Source organism: Anabas testudineus, chromosome 1 (genome assembly GCF_900324465.2).
Source record: "Anabas testudineus chromosome 1, fAnaTes1.2, whole genome shotgun sequence".
Lineage (NCBI taxonomy): Eukaryota > Metazoa > Chordata > Actinopteri > Anabantiformes > Anabantidae > Anabas > Anabas testudineus.
In genome coordinates this window covers 25,582,918-25,599,141 of record NC_046610.1, presented here as the reverse complement: position 1 = coordinate 25,599,141, position 16,224 = coordinate 25,582,918, and the positions used below count along the sequence as shown (strand labels likewise).

Below are 16,224 nucleotides of genomic sequence, written 5' to 3'. Positions count from 1 at the left end.
ACATCTATTTCAGAATGGAGTCCCACAACTATTTGAAATGGTTTCTTAAGCCACCAGAGAATTAGTCTCCACGCTGTCGTGATTTACCTGACACCATTACCTGGATTCAGTTAGTTCCCTCTAAGCTGCACGTGTGTGAACCGCTGACACGGCCTCCGCGCACAGAAAATCCAACCTGAATAGAAAATAAAATAAACACGGAACAATTCAATCTGTGCTGTTTTGTAATGTGAGTCAGTGAGTGAGTGGTGACTGGCTGCTCCAGCCAATGACGCCACTCACATACGTATTTCCGCAGCTGATCAACGTCATGGACAGGCTCTGACAGGTGTTTTAGGCAGCATAGCAGTGTGGTCCATGTGGAGTGAAGACACTCATCAGATGTCTCATTTAGCTTAGGTTTGAAATCCGAAATTAGAACAGTATGACAGCACTGGTTTGTTCATATGTCTAATAGGACCTCTGTTTCTATTCATCTACACTAAGAATATTTAGAGGCTGTGACTAAGGTGTCTGTAGGATCTACCATGTGAAATCTCACTCCACATTCAAAAAGTGGTTTTACTCCCTCTGTTGTTAATTATATACATACTATAACTTCACTTACTACTTCTGACCAGTTTTAAAGCACTTATAAAATAAGCTGGCAGTGACTTTTTGCTGAGAGACACTGCTGAGGAAAAATCTCAGGCCGTCCCTGTCTGTACAGAGATTAGTCATGGGATCACTTGTTCTTAGTAACAGTAAGTACCTGCACTAAACACATGTTTATATTCAGCTAAGAATTTATGGATGGAGTTTGAAAATTTCAAACCAGTCCTGTAGAAAACAACTTTCTGTCCTCTTACAAAATTCCCACTCCATCCTTTTCCATTTAGAGTCTATTAAAATCTCTCAACTCATTTGTTGGTGTCTTGGCTTCATTTTTGGTCCTAATTCTTTGAACACTCTCTAAAAAATGACACTTAACACACAGTGCAACACCCCTTCTCTCCTTAAAACACCAGAGTCAAACGTTGTGATCCAAGAAAATCACTTAAAAATCACCAACTGGGACTCAAAGCGCTTTACACAGGTGGATTGTCCAAAAAGCGTTTATTTATCCAAAAACGTGAAAGGAAAATGACACAACATATTTAAGAAACCATAAAAGAGGTCAACTAGAGAAACCAAACTCTACAAAGTAGACTAGACAAACTTCAGTTCAACTGAATAAACCGACTAACAAAAACCAACTGACCTCCTGAAATGAACACACAAGGAAACATATAGAATGGCTGATCAGACCATTTGACACACAGGGGGTAACTACAAACAACTAGTACTAACACAACTTCAAACCAGTACAACATCACGGTCAGTCTTTCCAATTGGAGATAATGAATCAATTAATTAAAAATAACCCCCTCCACAAAGGACTAATATTGACATAGATTAACATAGTCCACAACATGCCAAACTAAAGTCCCCCTCACAGGTGGTAGACTATGGTCTGTTTTCTTCCTTTGTCCCGGCCTGAGAGGACGACCAGCAGCAGCAGCAGCAGCAACTAGTTTTGGCAACGTCAGCACTGGCAACTCAATAAAAATATAAATTAACAAAGGCAAGAATTGTTAAACATTAGTATGAGAGTACAGACGATAACTAAATGTGCACGCTACAAATAGAAACTAATGTACCAACAACCAAACTAAATAAAGTACATTAAATTTCTTTACCTACTAAATGTATAAACTTAATATGGTGGTTAAAGTATAGAAATCCAAACCACTACCTGAGGATTACCCACAGTTCAATTGTGTGGCCATCACACCCCCCCACAGTAAAATACATACATACTGATAATACTTTTCACATTTAAGGAGATCAGTGGCTCCTGACACCAGAGTCTGGTTGGAGCATTTTATCATGTTTCAGATGACTTGTTTACAGTTGATTCAACAAAGGGAAACATAGAATCAGTTCCATCACTGCCACGACCCTTAACTGGATGAGAGGTTTAGATGAGAAGTGGATAGACTTACATTTATGTACTTAATATTATTTGATATAATCAAAACATTTGAAACTTCAATAACAACAAGTTATTGGTGCAATTCTAGAGTCATTTCCTAACATGACACAAAAAGTAACCAGCATTATAGCAAGCTGGAAAACAGCCCAGTCTATTAGTGTGACATTGTTTCTGAAGGTGTTTTTTTTTTTTTTTTTTAACCGTGTCCTGTCCTGTGCAGCATGGAACATGGAGTACTGGGACGCTTTGTTGTGCTGGACAGTTTTGCTTCTTCAAGTGTAGTATGTGTTTTTATCCAGTTGTAGGGTGGAGTTTACTTTCTTCTTGATTGGTGAGTTGTATTTTTTTTAAATATGGTCCAGTGTACATATATATTACCAGCTTCTGTATTGGACAGGTGACAGAGGGGACAGAGAGAGGAGGGGGAGAGGGGTGAGACAGAGGGGGACAATAAGGGTGAGGAAAAAAAACCTAGGTAAAAAAGAAAAAAAGAGTAATAAGTTAATACATAATCAATCATCGTAACAAAAACTAGCAATAACCACCTTATTATTGTATAGTAATGACAGTACAGTATAGTATAACAATGACAGTAATAGTGAATAATAATAGACAGTATAGTAATGAGATTAACCATTAATTAACATTAATGATACAGAAATCAGAAATAATAGTAATAATAACATGGCAAACATACAATGTGTAGCAACCAGTCCAAGCATGAGCAATGATACCACATCCCACTATTATGTGCAGAGACACAGCAGCAGCCACCACAATGGGGGGATTCATGCTTGTGTGTGGGCGCACCAACGGAGCTAAACTAACTAACTAAACTGGCTTTAGTGGTGATTGAACATAAATAAATACATGACTTCAATGAAGATCTGCTAGTTGACAGAAAAAAAAGACAGTCACACAATGCTGAATCTAGTGCTCTAACTGTATCATGTAGCATTACTGTCAGTGAATATTCAAATGCAAACACTGCATGAAGATGTTGCAACACCCCAACGATGTCACACTATTCCACCATCCACACAACAGGTAGACATGCAGTAACACACCAACCATACAGGAAAGTACAGTGGAAGACTGCAAGCACATAACATGGATACAAACACTACACTTTAAATTAAGTTGCATTTAAATAAACTGAGAAAGACAAAACAAAAGAAAAAAGAAAGTATACTAAATAAAATATTATAGTTAGGATTATTATGAAAAGTATGTTTTGAGCCCTAAACTGCACATTTTATAAAATAACCTGCGGACACTGCTCAGTGCTCCAAGAATAACTCCTCTCTGTTAGCTCAGATTGCAGAAATTGAAACAACTTGATGCCTTGAGATAACTTATGTTGTGAATTGGCGCTATACAAATAAAACTGAATTGAATTGAATCAAGCTTTTCCAGATGGGACTGAAAGGATGGGGAGTATACTAGATTGTCATCAAGAAACACTAGCATTATCTCAAAGGTCAGGTCATTCATAGTGGCCTGCACCAACCTCTGAAAGGTTGCAGGACCATTGCAGACACCCTTCGGCATGCACAAACACTGGAAAAGCCCGAAGGCGGTCTTATGCCTGTCATGTGGAAAGAGAAGAGAGAAAAGAACAGCAGCCAACAAAAACAACAACAAGCAGCAAGAACATTGGGCAGGTCAACTGGATTCTGGAGACATACAGCTCCAGGCCGAGGATACCTGCAGAGTCCACACATAAGGAGCTACAGGGGATGAATAAAAACTCTCACTTTCCTGGATTATGTCCCTTTTTAAACAGCTTTGATTTGTGCTTTGTCAATCGGTTCATTTCTGGTATCCACAGAAACCTGTTCGACATCTGCAGAAATACGACAGTGCTGGTTACTTTCACCTCACTCAACAGTAGAGATGATACCTAGTCTGGTCCTGGGACACAACCAGACATCTCCTGTGAGAAATTCACAATCTGTACTAGGTGGCTGTGGCTTTGGTTGGGACAAGTGTTGGGACGACAGCCACACCTGGTGGTAATGGTGTATTTGCTGGCTCAATCAGTAGTTGTGCATCTTTGCCTGCAGCTGACAGGTGGCCCTTAACCATGACTATTGCAATTGATGCTGCTGGTATACGCATCTTATTTCTACCTGCAATCCTGGCCATGGATTTTCTTTCAGCAGTACATGTTGCAATTTGCAGTCAACACTGGGGATTTTCAAGCCCATTGTCTCGACTTCTAGTTCCACATAGACCTGTTATGGGATTTCAAGCCCATTTTCACCAGTGACCCTGAGTCAGCTAGAAGAAGCGAGCACAGCATCATCATCGGCCAACAAATGCTTCCTGAAAAACTTATCTGTGATTGTGCTAACTTGACTTCCTGTGTCCAGTAAACAACAAGTTGGCACATTGACCTATTGCATGTTCACACACTTGATCTCCGGTAACTTCAGGTTTGGTTGAGTCTAACATCTGTCCCTGCATTGCCCGACTCACTGCAACCAGGGGTTCCCATTCCCCGACTGACTCGAAACACAAGACCCCTCTGCATCTTTAAGCGTCTTCTATGGGCACTGTTGTGCAATGTGACCTTCTGTCTGACATCTGAAGCATATTGGTTTACCATCACCTGTAAACACTGATAGTGTCTTGGGTCTACTAACTACTCTAGGTTTTGATTATATGTAGTCAAATCCTTCACTGCCTTGGTTAGTTCAGCAATAATTTTGTCTTTCTCTGCAAGAATTCTCAAAACATCATCAAGTGAGAAACCTTTCTCAGCTAGGCCTGTAGCACTAACCTTTCCGTGCTCAGCTAGAACCTGCATAGCATCCTCAAGGTAGCCTTGTTTCTCACAAGCAATGAAAACTCGACATTACATCGGTTGTGACCTGATGACAAACTATCACTCTACTCTTTCTATCGTTCACAGTAATGTGGTTTGATTGTTAAGTTTTTCCACCAGAGCACAAAAGCATCTGACAAGCTTAAAGAATTGCAATGTCAGCTGCAGTTGCCTGAACACAGACTAATCCAAGCAGTTGAGACAAGAAGGAATTTAGCGTTGGGCACTTACGATGGACAAGCAACAAGCAGCGACCCCCCTGTTTCTCTAACAACTGCCACTGCCTCCCTGGAAACTGCCTTGCCAGTGATCACCCACCTCAAACACTGAAGGCAGCATCAAAGACAGTGTTATGGGAGGAGTACGATAGGTGTATGATGACTTCTCAGGGAAATCATAGTGCAAACACAAATGCATACATTGAGATGGACAGATTTATGGAGGAAAACGTAACCTCAAGGAGTGAAGACCCTTTGCTACGGTGGAGAAATAATGAGGCAGTGCTTCCATTGCTCAGTAAAGTGGCAAAAAAAATATCTTGGAACAGTTTGATACCTGCATATTTGTATTTAATTTACTTATTGATCTAATTTATTATTCATTGATTTTCCTATAAATCAATCTAAACTTTAATGAATGATGTTATCTCGCTGCTAAATGATAGTTTACCTTATCTAGCTGTTGTACATTATCTGATGTGAAAATAAAGCATTTGAAAAAAATAGGAGGATGAAGTTGCTGCTGCTAGTGTTGGTGATGTTTTACTGTTATTTACTGATATTTACTGCTTTGTTTAATGCTCTTAATTATTTTATTATAATTCAAAATAGATATTTTGCATATTTGTATTTAATTTACTTATTGATCTAATTTATTATCATTGTATTATTACCATTTAAGCAAGTATTTATGTTCACGAGCATTATTCAATTTGCCGTTTCAATAAAGATTTTAATCAACACAGTGCAATCATGATTTTCCTTTAAGGTGCAAAAAAGTATCGGTATCGTTGATACTGGCCCTGTAGTTACTTGGTATCGGATCAATACCACATTTTGTGGTATCGCCCATCACTACTAGGAACTCCTCCGCCATCCTTATCCATATCTCCACTGAATGGAAAAATGTGATGTCCCCTGGGCACACAGACATATGATCTTGTAGGTACAGTGTTCAATGATGATACAGCAGCAGCCATGACTTCTTTCTGTTTTCTAGCTAACTCACTGATCTGTCTTTGTACATCAACTGTTGGGACTTCATCCTCAGAGCCAGTATCTGGGTTACTCCCCACACTGTCCTGCTCTCCTATTACACTACCTTCACCTTGGATTGACATTCTGTTTTTAGCAGTATTTCTCTTAGGGTCCAACACAGTACATTTCTTATCCAATTTCCGATCACTTAGAACACTTTATAGTTGAAAGGACACACTTGTTGATGTCCACACCATCCTGCAGTCCCCTTTAACGTCCCCTCCTCCACCAGCTGGCTCGTCGACCTCACCGCACGAAGACAACAGCGCCCCCTGGAGATCTCCTTGTTCCTCTGCACCGTCTGACGCGGCAGCACCGGGAACTTCACCACTGCCGTGTTGTTTAGAGCTACTTTACTGTGCACACCACGCAGATTTGGTCGGAAAATGAGGAAGACCCACTCCTGCTACCAACATTTGAAGCTTTAAAGTTTATATCCGTGGGGTCTTTTCTTCGTCTGGTGAAATATAACGTTAAGTCTGCGGCCCAAAACATTATAGTACCCAAGGAAAATACGGCAGTGGCACCTCTGAAGAAAACAACAATTACAGTATGTTCAAAATGCACAAATATGTCAAATAAAGTGCATAAAAACACAACGAAAGCATATCCTTTCCTACCAAGCACACAGATGGTCAATTTTGTGGTGCACAGGCGGAATTACATTCCGTAAGCATCCACAATCCTGAACCCAAAATAACACAAAACACGAACATGTCATATTACATCAGCTTCCTCCTCACCTATACATTTGTATGTTTTGCTACAGTATATTTAAATAAAGAGATATTCCAGTTATAATCTCACCATCTATTAGCAAACAGCTCTCTAGCATGACAGTACAACCAGTTATCTCCTGTATTTTTAACCTTTGACCCCGAGGACCGCACCACCATGACAACCAGCCAGACTGCGCCCTCTGCTGTTTCAAACTCTCCAGTAAAACTGTCATGGTCGCTACATCCTATTTCCAGGATTTAATGACAGAATAAACACACATTTTTTCCACCTGGTTACATAAACGTGTTGTTGTTGGAGAGAGTGCTCTAATTCACATGAATATGGACATTATGTAATGATTCACTGACAGCTGAAGGAGAGATCAGTCTGCCTTCCAATGCATTCTGGGAAAATATTAGTGGAAACATAAATACAGCAAAATCAAACTGTCCTCCATCTTTAATAAAAGATCATTTTGTTTTAAGGTAAGTTTTAACATTAGATATCTAAAATATCGTTGTAATTTCCAAATAAAAAGTACTTGCTAAAATCCTGTTATGTGTATGTATGTTAATCTTTTTCCCCACTTAAAACAAATATTTTTCAGAGTCATTGTCGAGTCGCCCTGTGTCTCTCTCTCCTGCTCCTGTGTAGCTGTAGCTAAATATCTGGTGAGTACTTTATTTTAATGTTTTTGTCATTAGAAATAGAACTAATATAACGTTAAAGTTAGCGTAGACGAACAGACGCTGACAGTAATAATCTGTAGCGTTTTCGATAAGCCACTGGTGAGTTAAATAGCTAACGCTAGCTAATGCTAGTATAGCACGGCTGTCCTGATAGCTTGTCAGTCGGTTTGAAGCAAAATGTGCATGAGTTGCTTTAATTCTGCCATCAACTCTGCAGTAAGACACTGTTTCAATCTATGCACATTTCTTTCTATTTTTCTTTAAAAGGCTGTGCCAAAGCTCCTGTTTGGATATTGTAATCTTTCATGTTAGCTGCATGTCTCAGTTCAGCATTCATTCACCCCGGAATCACTGCATCTCCCGCCTCTTTCTCCCTGGTCCCCTCGTTCCTCTCCCCCCGGAAGTACACCTAACGTCACTCAACTATGTACACTACAAAATAAAAGCACCAATCAAAAGAACCACACAACACATAACAACAGGAACTGGAACAGCAGCATCAAACACCAAAAGAACAATGTGCCCCACCTCTGGGTTGCTACAATATGATAAATTTTGTTTGTGTCACTTCCACTTTGATAGTGTCTTATCTGTTTAATCAATGTGACTTTTATCATTTTAAGAAACATAATTAAATGCATATGTGTAATTCTTGATTATATATAAACTAGTAACAGTTATGTTTTTATAAATACAAGAGTATACACTATAGACTACTGCATATAGTAGCACTGCAGAATAAATTACAATATACAGTATACCAAAAATAACATGCATGTTTATTACACATAATAAACATGCATTTTTTGCGATTTGGTATTTTATGACCAATTTGATTTTATGACCAATATTTTTTTATTGTATGATGTTAAAAGCTTGGCACACCTATCTTTTGGCAGTTTCTCCCATTCTTCTTGCAGTACCTCTCAAGCTACATCAGGTTGGATGGGGAGCGTTGGTACACAGCCATTTTCAGATCCCTTCACAGTTGTTCAATCAAGTTAAGGTCTGGGCTCTGACTGGACTACTCAAGGACATTGACAGAGTTCTCTTAGCCACTCCTGTTATCCTGGCTCTGTGCTTGGGTTTGTTAGGGTTAGACCTATTACTATAAACCATGTCCTAAAGTACTGTTTGGAAAAACAAACCAAAGTCCAGTGTGATTCCTCAGTTTTTGGGGCTGGTGTGAAAGCTGTTAAATCAAACTCTGTGTGAAAAGCAAACCATCTGAAAATAAAACCTTGTTCTGAGTTTAAGTGAACTGATGCTTCTCGTTTGTGGTGTGAAACCAAGACAGAACTACCACAGTAGATATGTGGTTTGAGTATTTGCCTGTTGTGATGTAAAATAACAAATAGAGCATATTTTATTTGTAGAAGTTTTTCAAGACCAAAACTACTTTCTTTACTGTCTTCATACAGATAAAAATGAAAAGACGGCATCAACCAAAGGCCAGCTTCAGGATGGGAAGAGACTGGGGGTTACATGAGGAGACTGAAAGAAAAAAAGAGCAGGTAATGGAGAGAGTGAAGAGCATGTGCTCAGGATAAGATTAGTAGTATGTCCTATAATATTAATATAATCTTTATATTAATATTCATAATCTACAGGAATGATAACTAACTGATCTGAGTAGGTTTAATCAATATTTGTTAAATAACCACTGTTTTGTGACTTTTGCACTTTCCTTTTTGAGAAACCTTATAGTTAGTGTAATTCCCCTAAAGCACAGGCAGGCACAAGTGGCTCTCTAGCAGTTGGTTTATTTGAAGACTTCACTCCAAATCCCAGACAATATTGACAAGAAATTATAGACCATAATAATATAACATAAATAATAGCAAGCACTGCACAGTGAAAAATATTTTACCAAGTATACAGAGGAAGAAAAATAAAGAAAAGAAATGACTACCTCGTTGACTGCATGCTAAAAGAGAGCATAGTCTTCAGATGTTCATAGGGCACTTTTAACTCTTTACAGTCTGGAAGTTTCAACAAGCTTAAATTCTTTATTGGAGCATGTAATATCCATGCACACCATGATTGTTACTTAAAGGTCTCTGTGCTGAGGGCAGGCCAACAGGACTTTGTTACGTGAACTGAGACTTCAAAATAAAAGTTACTTTAAAATGAAGCACTTAATAAAAATATAATCAACAAACACAACTTAAATTCTGAATACAGTTATATTTTGTAAGGTCTTGAAGCTTCAAGTGCCTTGAGATGATTTTTGTTGTTATTTGAAGCTATATATATATAAAAAAAACGAAAACAAAATTACAACTAAATTGAAAATTACAGGTGGTGTTAATAGTCACCTAGACCTGGACATTTAAGATTTCTGTGGATACTTTATTTCTTTATCAGCTTTATCAGGACTAGACTTAGACTGAATAGGAATATTCATGTTATTCACTTTCTTAGTGGAGGAAAGAAAAGTGTTCTGGGATATTGTTTCTTATTGTGTAAAAAATTTATCAATTTATGTTTTTTTTAAACAAAAACAATGCAGGTGACGTTTGATGCTGTGGGAGTGGCTTCTGAATGATCAAAAGAAGTGATGTCACAGACGACATCATTCTAGAACTTGGAACAAAGCTCAGATCAGCTCAGTCCAGACACAAAGAATCTAGTTCGTCTTTCAAAATCTAGTTCGAGTTTCTACAGAAAGAATCGTGTTTCAGAATCCACTGCAAGGATTTTCAACTCTGAAAAACTACAGAAAACTGCAGTTAGTTCCAGAGTACCAGCAGCACTAATTAGAGCCATGGCTGAAAGACCCCAGCGTACAAAGGCCCCAGCATCCACAGGCCCCAGCGTCCAGATGCCCCAGCAAACAAAGGCACAGGGATCCAGAGGCCCCAGCAAACAAAGGCATCAGCATACAGAGGGGCAGGCATCCAGAGGCCCTAGCATCAAGATGCCCCAGCATCACACAGGCACAGGCATCCAGAAGCCCCAGCGCACCGAGGACCCAGTATGCAAAGGTGCCAGCATACAGAGGAACCAGCAAACAGAGGACCCAGTATGCAGTAGCACCAGCATATAGAGGCACTAGCATGCAGAGGACCCAGTATGCAGAGGCCCCGGCATACAGTGGGAGCTATGCAGACGCCACTCCCCAGAACTACCCATATAATGGCAGACCAGCAGAGAACCCGTACGAGGAAGTGCACCGTCTGAGATGCTGCCTGTCCAATGCTAGTCTGCATAACGACTATCTACAGAGTCAGCTAGACCTCACGGCACAGAACACCACTACTCAGGAAATTCAAAACCTGAAGGCACTGCTGGAGGCCAAGGACAAGGAGCTTAACGAGGAACGTCAGAAGTTCCAGGAGACCAACGAAAGTAACGAGTCACAAATCTCCCAACTCAATCGCCTTCTGGAGAAGAAGGATGAGGAGAGAGAGGTCATGGAGCTGAAGCACAAGGAGGTGCGAGACAGACTGGGACCACAGCTGCAAGAAGTGTTAAAACAACAAGAACAGCTTCTAGAGATCAGAGCAGTGGTAGAGAATAAGTCGACCATGATCAATGACCTCCAGCAGAAGATAAAGGAGCTGGGAGAGGAGCTGCACCAGAAGGAAAGTGAAAACTTCCAGCTAAACAAAGACAAAGAGAGTCTCTCTGAGAAGGTGCAACAGAAAGAAGCAGATAACAGCGCCAACGAGAAAAACTGGCAGACAACATACAGCAGTCTGCAGGAAGAGGTCAGCAAGGAGCTCGCAGAGAAACACGAGAGCTGGCAGACAACTGTTAAACAACTGGAGGACGACAAGAGGAGACTGCAGGAAGAGAACAGGAAGCTGATGGAGGAAAAAGACTGAATTGGAGAAAGAGAAGAACAAACTGATGGAGGAAAAGGCAGAACTGGAGAAAGAGAAGAACAAACTGATGGAGGAAAAGACAGAACTGGAGAATGAGAAGAACAAACTGATGGAGGAAAAGGCAGAACTGGAGAAAGAGAAGAACAAACTGATGGAGGAAAAGACAGAACTGAAGAATGAGAAGAACAAACTCAGGGAGGAGAAGACTGAACTGGTGAAAGAAAACAAGGAACTGGACGAGAAGAATAAAAAGCTGTCTGAAGAACAGACAGAACTGATGGTGGAGAAGAAAAACCTGGAAGAGGAAAAGACAGAACTGGAGCAGCACTGCCTCAAACTGCAGGAGAAGAGGAAACGTTCCTGGTTTCACTTTAAGAAGAAGTCAGAGGACGTGGCTGCACAGACACAGGCGGAGACAAGAAGAAGAGAGAAGATGGAGAATAAACTGAAAGAGCAACAGGACAAAGAGGACCAGAAGAAGAAAGAAAGGGAGGAGAAGGGAATCTGGAGCTGGAGGCACAAGAAACAGCAGTGTGACAGCAACAGTAAAGTGGAGGAGGAAGTTACTGGATAGTAGCTTCCTCCTCCGTCCCCTTCACCTCCCCACCTGACCTTCAAACCCCCAACCTCACCATCCATCTCCACCTCCTTTACTCCCTCTTTTTACTTCACCACCAAAACTTCAACCTCACCCCCTCCTTCCCTCCCCCTCTACCTTTCTTCTGTGTTCCTTACCCTCCCCACCCTCCTTTTAACCTTTACCCCTCCTCTGCCTCACCCCCTCCTTCCCTCCACCCTCCTCCCCACCCCTCCTTTACTCCCTCGTTCAACTCTCCTCTCCACCCATCCTCTCTATCCCTTACCCTCTTCACACTCCCTTTACGAATCCTCACCCCCTTCTTCCCTCACCCTCAGCCCCTCCCTCTCCCAACCACACATCCCCTAACCCCCCATTACCCTGCCCTTTCTCTGTCTACCCCAACCCCTCCCTTTCTCTACCCACCACACATCCTCTACCCCATCCCTCCAGAACCCCCCCACACCCCCACCCTCCTTCCTCTGAGGTAGACAGAGGAGGGGGGGGGGGGGGGGTGAACCCCAGTCCTCCCATCCTGAATCCCCACACAGGGAATTCAGGATGGGAGGACTGCCTCCACCTGTGTGGATGGAGGCATGTCTGTGAGTCTCCGTGCTGCCCTCATCACCCCCCCCGCCTTCCTCTGTCTACCTCTGTCTACCTCAGAAGAAGGGGGGTTGTGAACCCCAATCCTTCCATCCTGAATCCCCACACAGGGAATTCAGGATGGGAGGATTGGGGTTTCACAGGACAGCACGGACACTCACAGACATGCCTCCACCCACAAAGGTGGAGGTGTGTCTGTGTGGAGTTTGCATGTTCTCCCCGTGTCTATGTGGGTTTTCTCCTGGTGCTCAGGTTTCCTCCCACATCCGCAAAAACATGCACATTAGGCTCCAACTCTAAAACATTCAAATAAAAACACTTCAACTTTACACTTCTGTACGTGTCTGAGTCTTAACAAATAAATCCAGTAGTTCTGGTCTTAAGGTTGTAAAGTAGAGTCACTGGTATCTGTTAAATCAAGTTGTTGAATCTATAATGTCTCATCCTGACTGTCTAGAATCTGCCATGATGCTCTGTTCAGTAAACACCAAACAAATAGTAAAAATCTCAGATCGGGAAAATCTTAAAATTTATTCAAATGACATATACATTCTATATATACATATAAGAATTAATGTGACACAATGTGTGGTGCAACTTTGACACACACGTACACTGCTTATACACAAGGGTGGAGCAGGCCTCCAGCACTTCATCCATCTACACTGTGATAAAGGGTCTGTGTAGAGTTTGTCAGTAGGCCTTGATGTTCCTCAGTTTGATCACTGCCCTAGGAGAAAAAAATGTGACTTTATACATCTACATTTAATTCTTCAGGTTTAAAGTCCAAAAGGTTCAAAATACTTCAGTGACTGTCCCTTTTATTAATATTTAATGCAAATGTTTATTAGATTAAATAAAAATAACATTTAAAATACAATATAGCTCCTTGTTTTTATCCATATATTTGACATTTTTAAACAGTTGTTGGCTTAAATACCTCTGAGACATGGGGGTTCTTGAATGACATGTTCTGCTGCGTCTCATCCTGTGTCTCTTGTTCACTTGTACTAAAATAATCTACATTAAAGATAAAAGGTTACAAATAAAGAAAACATCAAGTGATACTCTCCTTTCATTAAATTATGGTCCTAGGGGACCCATAGCTATGGTTAATATCTATTATTGGGCGAGAAACCTTTAGTGGTCATGTTTCAGCAAAAGCTCCATTTGAACATGTTTATGGCCCATTTCTGTGTGTTTAATGCAAAGTGAGGCCACATTTTCACATACAGTACTATAATATTTACTATAATGTAAGCATGAAAACAAAGCCACCACCTTTCCTTAAATACAACCAGGTTGTTTTTAGGACACAGCTTTGTCACTATAAAACATTAGTTACACTTTGTTACTATAGTACATATAGTATATAGAAGTACTGTATGTACTATAGTAAAATAGTAAACAGAAATACATTGTGTTCACATACGCCCTCTTAGTTTGTTGTTTGGTTTCTTGCAGTAATATATGAGCAGGATCAGCACAACTACTACTCCCACAGGAATGATCAATTTCCCAGATTGTGGATCTGTGAATAATAATAATAAAAAAAGATTTCTTTCAGAAATATTAATATTGCACAAATACCAGAAAATGCATTTTAGTTTTTACATGCATTAGTATTTCTCTGGAACATTTAATGTATGTAATGGAAGTATGTATGGGTGAAAGAGACTGCTAAATTTACTTGGAGTGAGTGGAAAGATGAGAGGGAGACAGCAGGTAACTTTTTTTTTTACCAGATACTAATTTTGAACCGGGCGTAATATGAATAATGTGGCTAGCGTTAGCATCTCTAAGGCGGCTGGTTAGTGTGGTGGTAACATCACTCCCTTCTATGTGGGAGACTGGGGTTCAAATCCCAGCTGTGGTCTACCTCCAGTAGGGGTCCTTGGGCAAGACCTCCTCAAGCTTATCCTGCCTACCCTTGTCAGTTGCTTTGGATAAAAGTGTCTGCTAAATGACTAAAATGTAAATCTCTAAGACTCCAGAGCAGGAGATCCTGGAGACATTGTGTGAAACGTTTGACACCTTTATAACTTAATGCAGCTCAGCTATTTCTTCTGCTAAGATTTTACTGCTTTGTCTTTGTAACATATCCACTTGTCTGTGTTCTTAAACGTTACAGACGCATCTGCAAAAAAGTGTGGAGTTGGAGGCTCCAACTTTAAGAGGGTCTGTTCACACATTTTCAAACTTGCTTCTCACCATAATTTACACATTTTTTTTCCAGCATGAAAATGTACTTATTATGCAAAAAGCATTATGCCAAAAGGGGCATAATATGACCTCTGTAAATGTGGAAGACTAACATGTTTAGTCTAACTTACCACACAGAACACTTACCATAGACAATCAGCCAATATCGTTTTATTATGTGTGGGTCTTTACCCAGCTGTAACTTGACACAGTAAAACCCAGTAAAGCGTTTGGTCGCTCTGATGAAGGTGAGGGATCCAGTGTGTGGGTTCAGCTGAACAACACCTTTGAAGCCGTAATTGATAAAGGTGACATTTTTCTCTCGCTGAGCTAACAGCTTCCCATCACAATGTTTTCCCTGCAGCCATGTGACATTATGTAGTTTAGGTAGTTCTTCTTTAGTTTTCAGCGTGACATTGTCCCCCTCCAGAGCATAAACTGACTGAACTGGATAAACATCAGAACCATCTGAAATTACAGAAAGATCAGAAACAATCAATAGGAACATTCAATAATTATTAAATCACAAAATGTCGGTTTAATTTAATGTTTCGCTCAAGCACAGACCTTCAAAAACAGGTGTAGGAAGATTTAATTTAACAAATTCATTATAAGAATATTATTCAAGGCCCTAACTCACCACTGACAGTGAGGATGAATGTCTGATTCTGAACTCCTGTTCCTGTTTTCAACTGAGTCCGAAATATTCCACTGTCATTGATGGAGAGTTCAGAGATGGTGATGGATCCAGTTTGTTCATGTAGGCATAGCCTGTTTCCAAATCTGGCCTCACTGAGATTAGTGACTTTTCCATTGCTGACGATGATAACTGGTGTAACATTATGATGCTGCTCAAAGGTCCAAACATAATTCTTAACATATTGCAATGTTTTAACATGTAAGGTCACTGTATCTCCAACCTGCTTCCTCAGTTGTGTTTGATCAGAAAAGGCCAAACCTGAAATAGGCAAAAAGGTATCAGTACGACATGGCTTTATCGAAGTTACGGTTTTATGTTGTTTTTGAAAAGAGAAGTTTTACATTGTACATTGTTATACCACTGTTTGTGATTAGACTGAAATGATTCCTTTCTTTAGCCCTCACTAAATATTGAGAAAATAAAAGTAACTGTAGATTAAGAACCACTCATACAGTAAATAATAATTCTCCAGTTACCGATGAAAACCATGAGGAAGAAGAACTTCATTTGTTCAGCTTGGTGAGGAGAGTCCAGTCGTGTTTGCAGGTGTAGGTGTCCTGCTGGATCCAGTCTGCAGCTTAGATGAGATAAGAATAGATAATAGATAGTAGAGTCTCTGGTTAAATAATGTGATACAGGAAAATGATTGGCTGAAACAATGCACCGCCTAAATGTTGTGGAAGGCTGGAACTGTTTCCCTGATCCTGACACGGATCAAATCTTGTTACTTAACTGGGATTCAAGATTCCCAGTTACCATTTTAATTGGAACAGGACATTTGTTAGAAGTGTCTAATATCC

At 40.3% G+C, this 16,224-nt stretch overlaps 1 protein-coding gene across 1 annotated transcript; it reads right to left on the bottom strand.

Annotated features, from left to right (window-relative positions):
• Nucleotides 1-13,042: 13,042 nt before the first annotated feature.
• LOC113162168 lies at nucleotides 13,043-15,989 on the bottom strand. Its single transcript, XM_026360198.1, has 6 exons — nucleotides 15,901-15,989; nucleotides 15,365-15,682; nucleotides 14,872-15,192; nucleotides 13,955-14,053; nucleotides 13,463-13,542; nucleotides 13,043-13,252 (listed from the first exon to the last, which is right to left on the bottom strand). The coding sequence occupies exons 1-6, from the start codon at nucleotides 15,929-15,931 to the stop codon at nucleotides 13,175-13,177; spliced, it is 927 nt and encodes a 308-aa protein (XP_026215983.1). The 5' UTR covers nucleotides 15,932-15,989; the 3' UTR covers nucleotides 13,043-13,174.
• Between the last annotated feature and the right edge of the window lie 235 nt (nucleotides 15,990-16,224).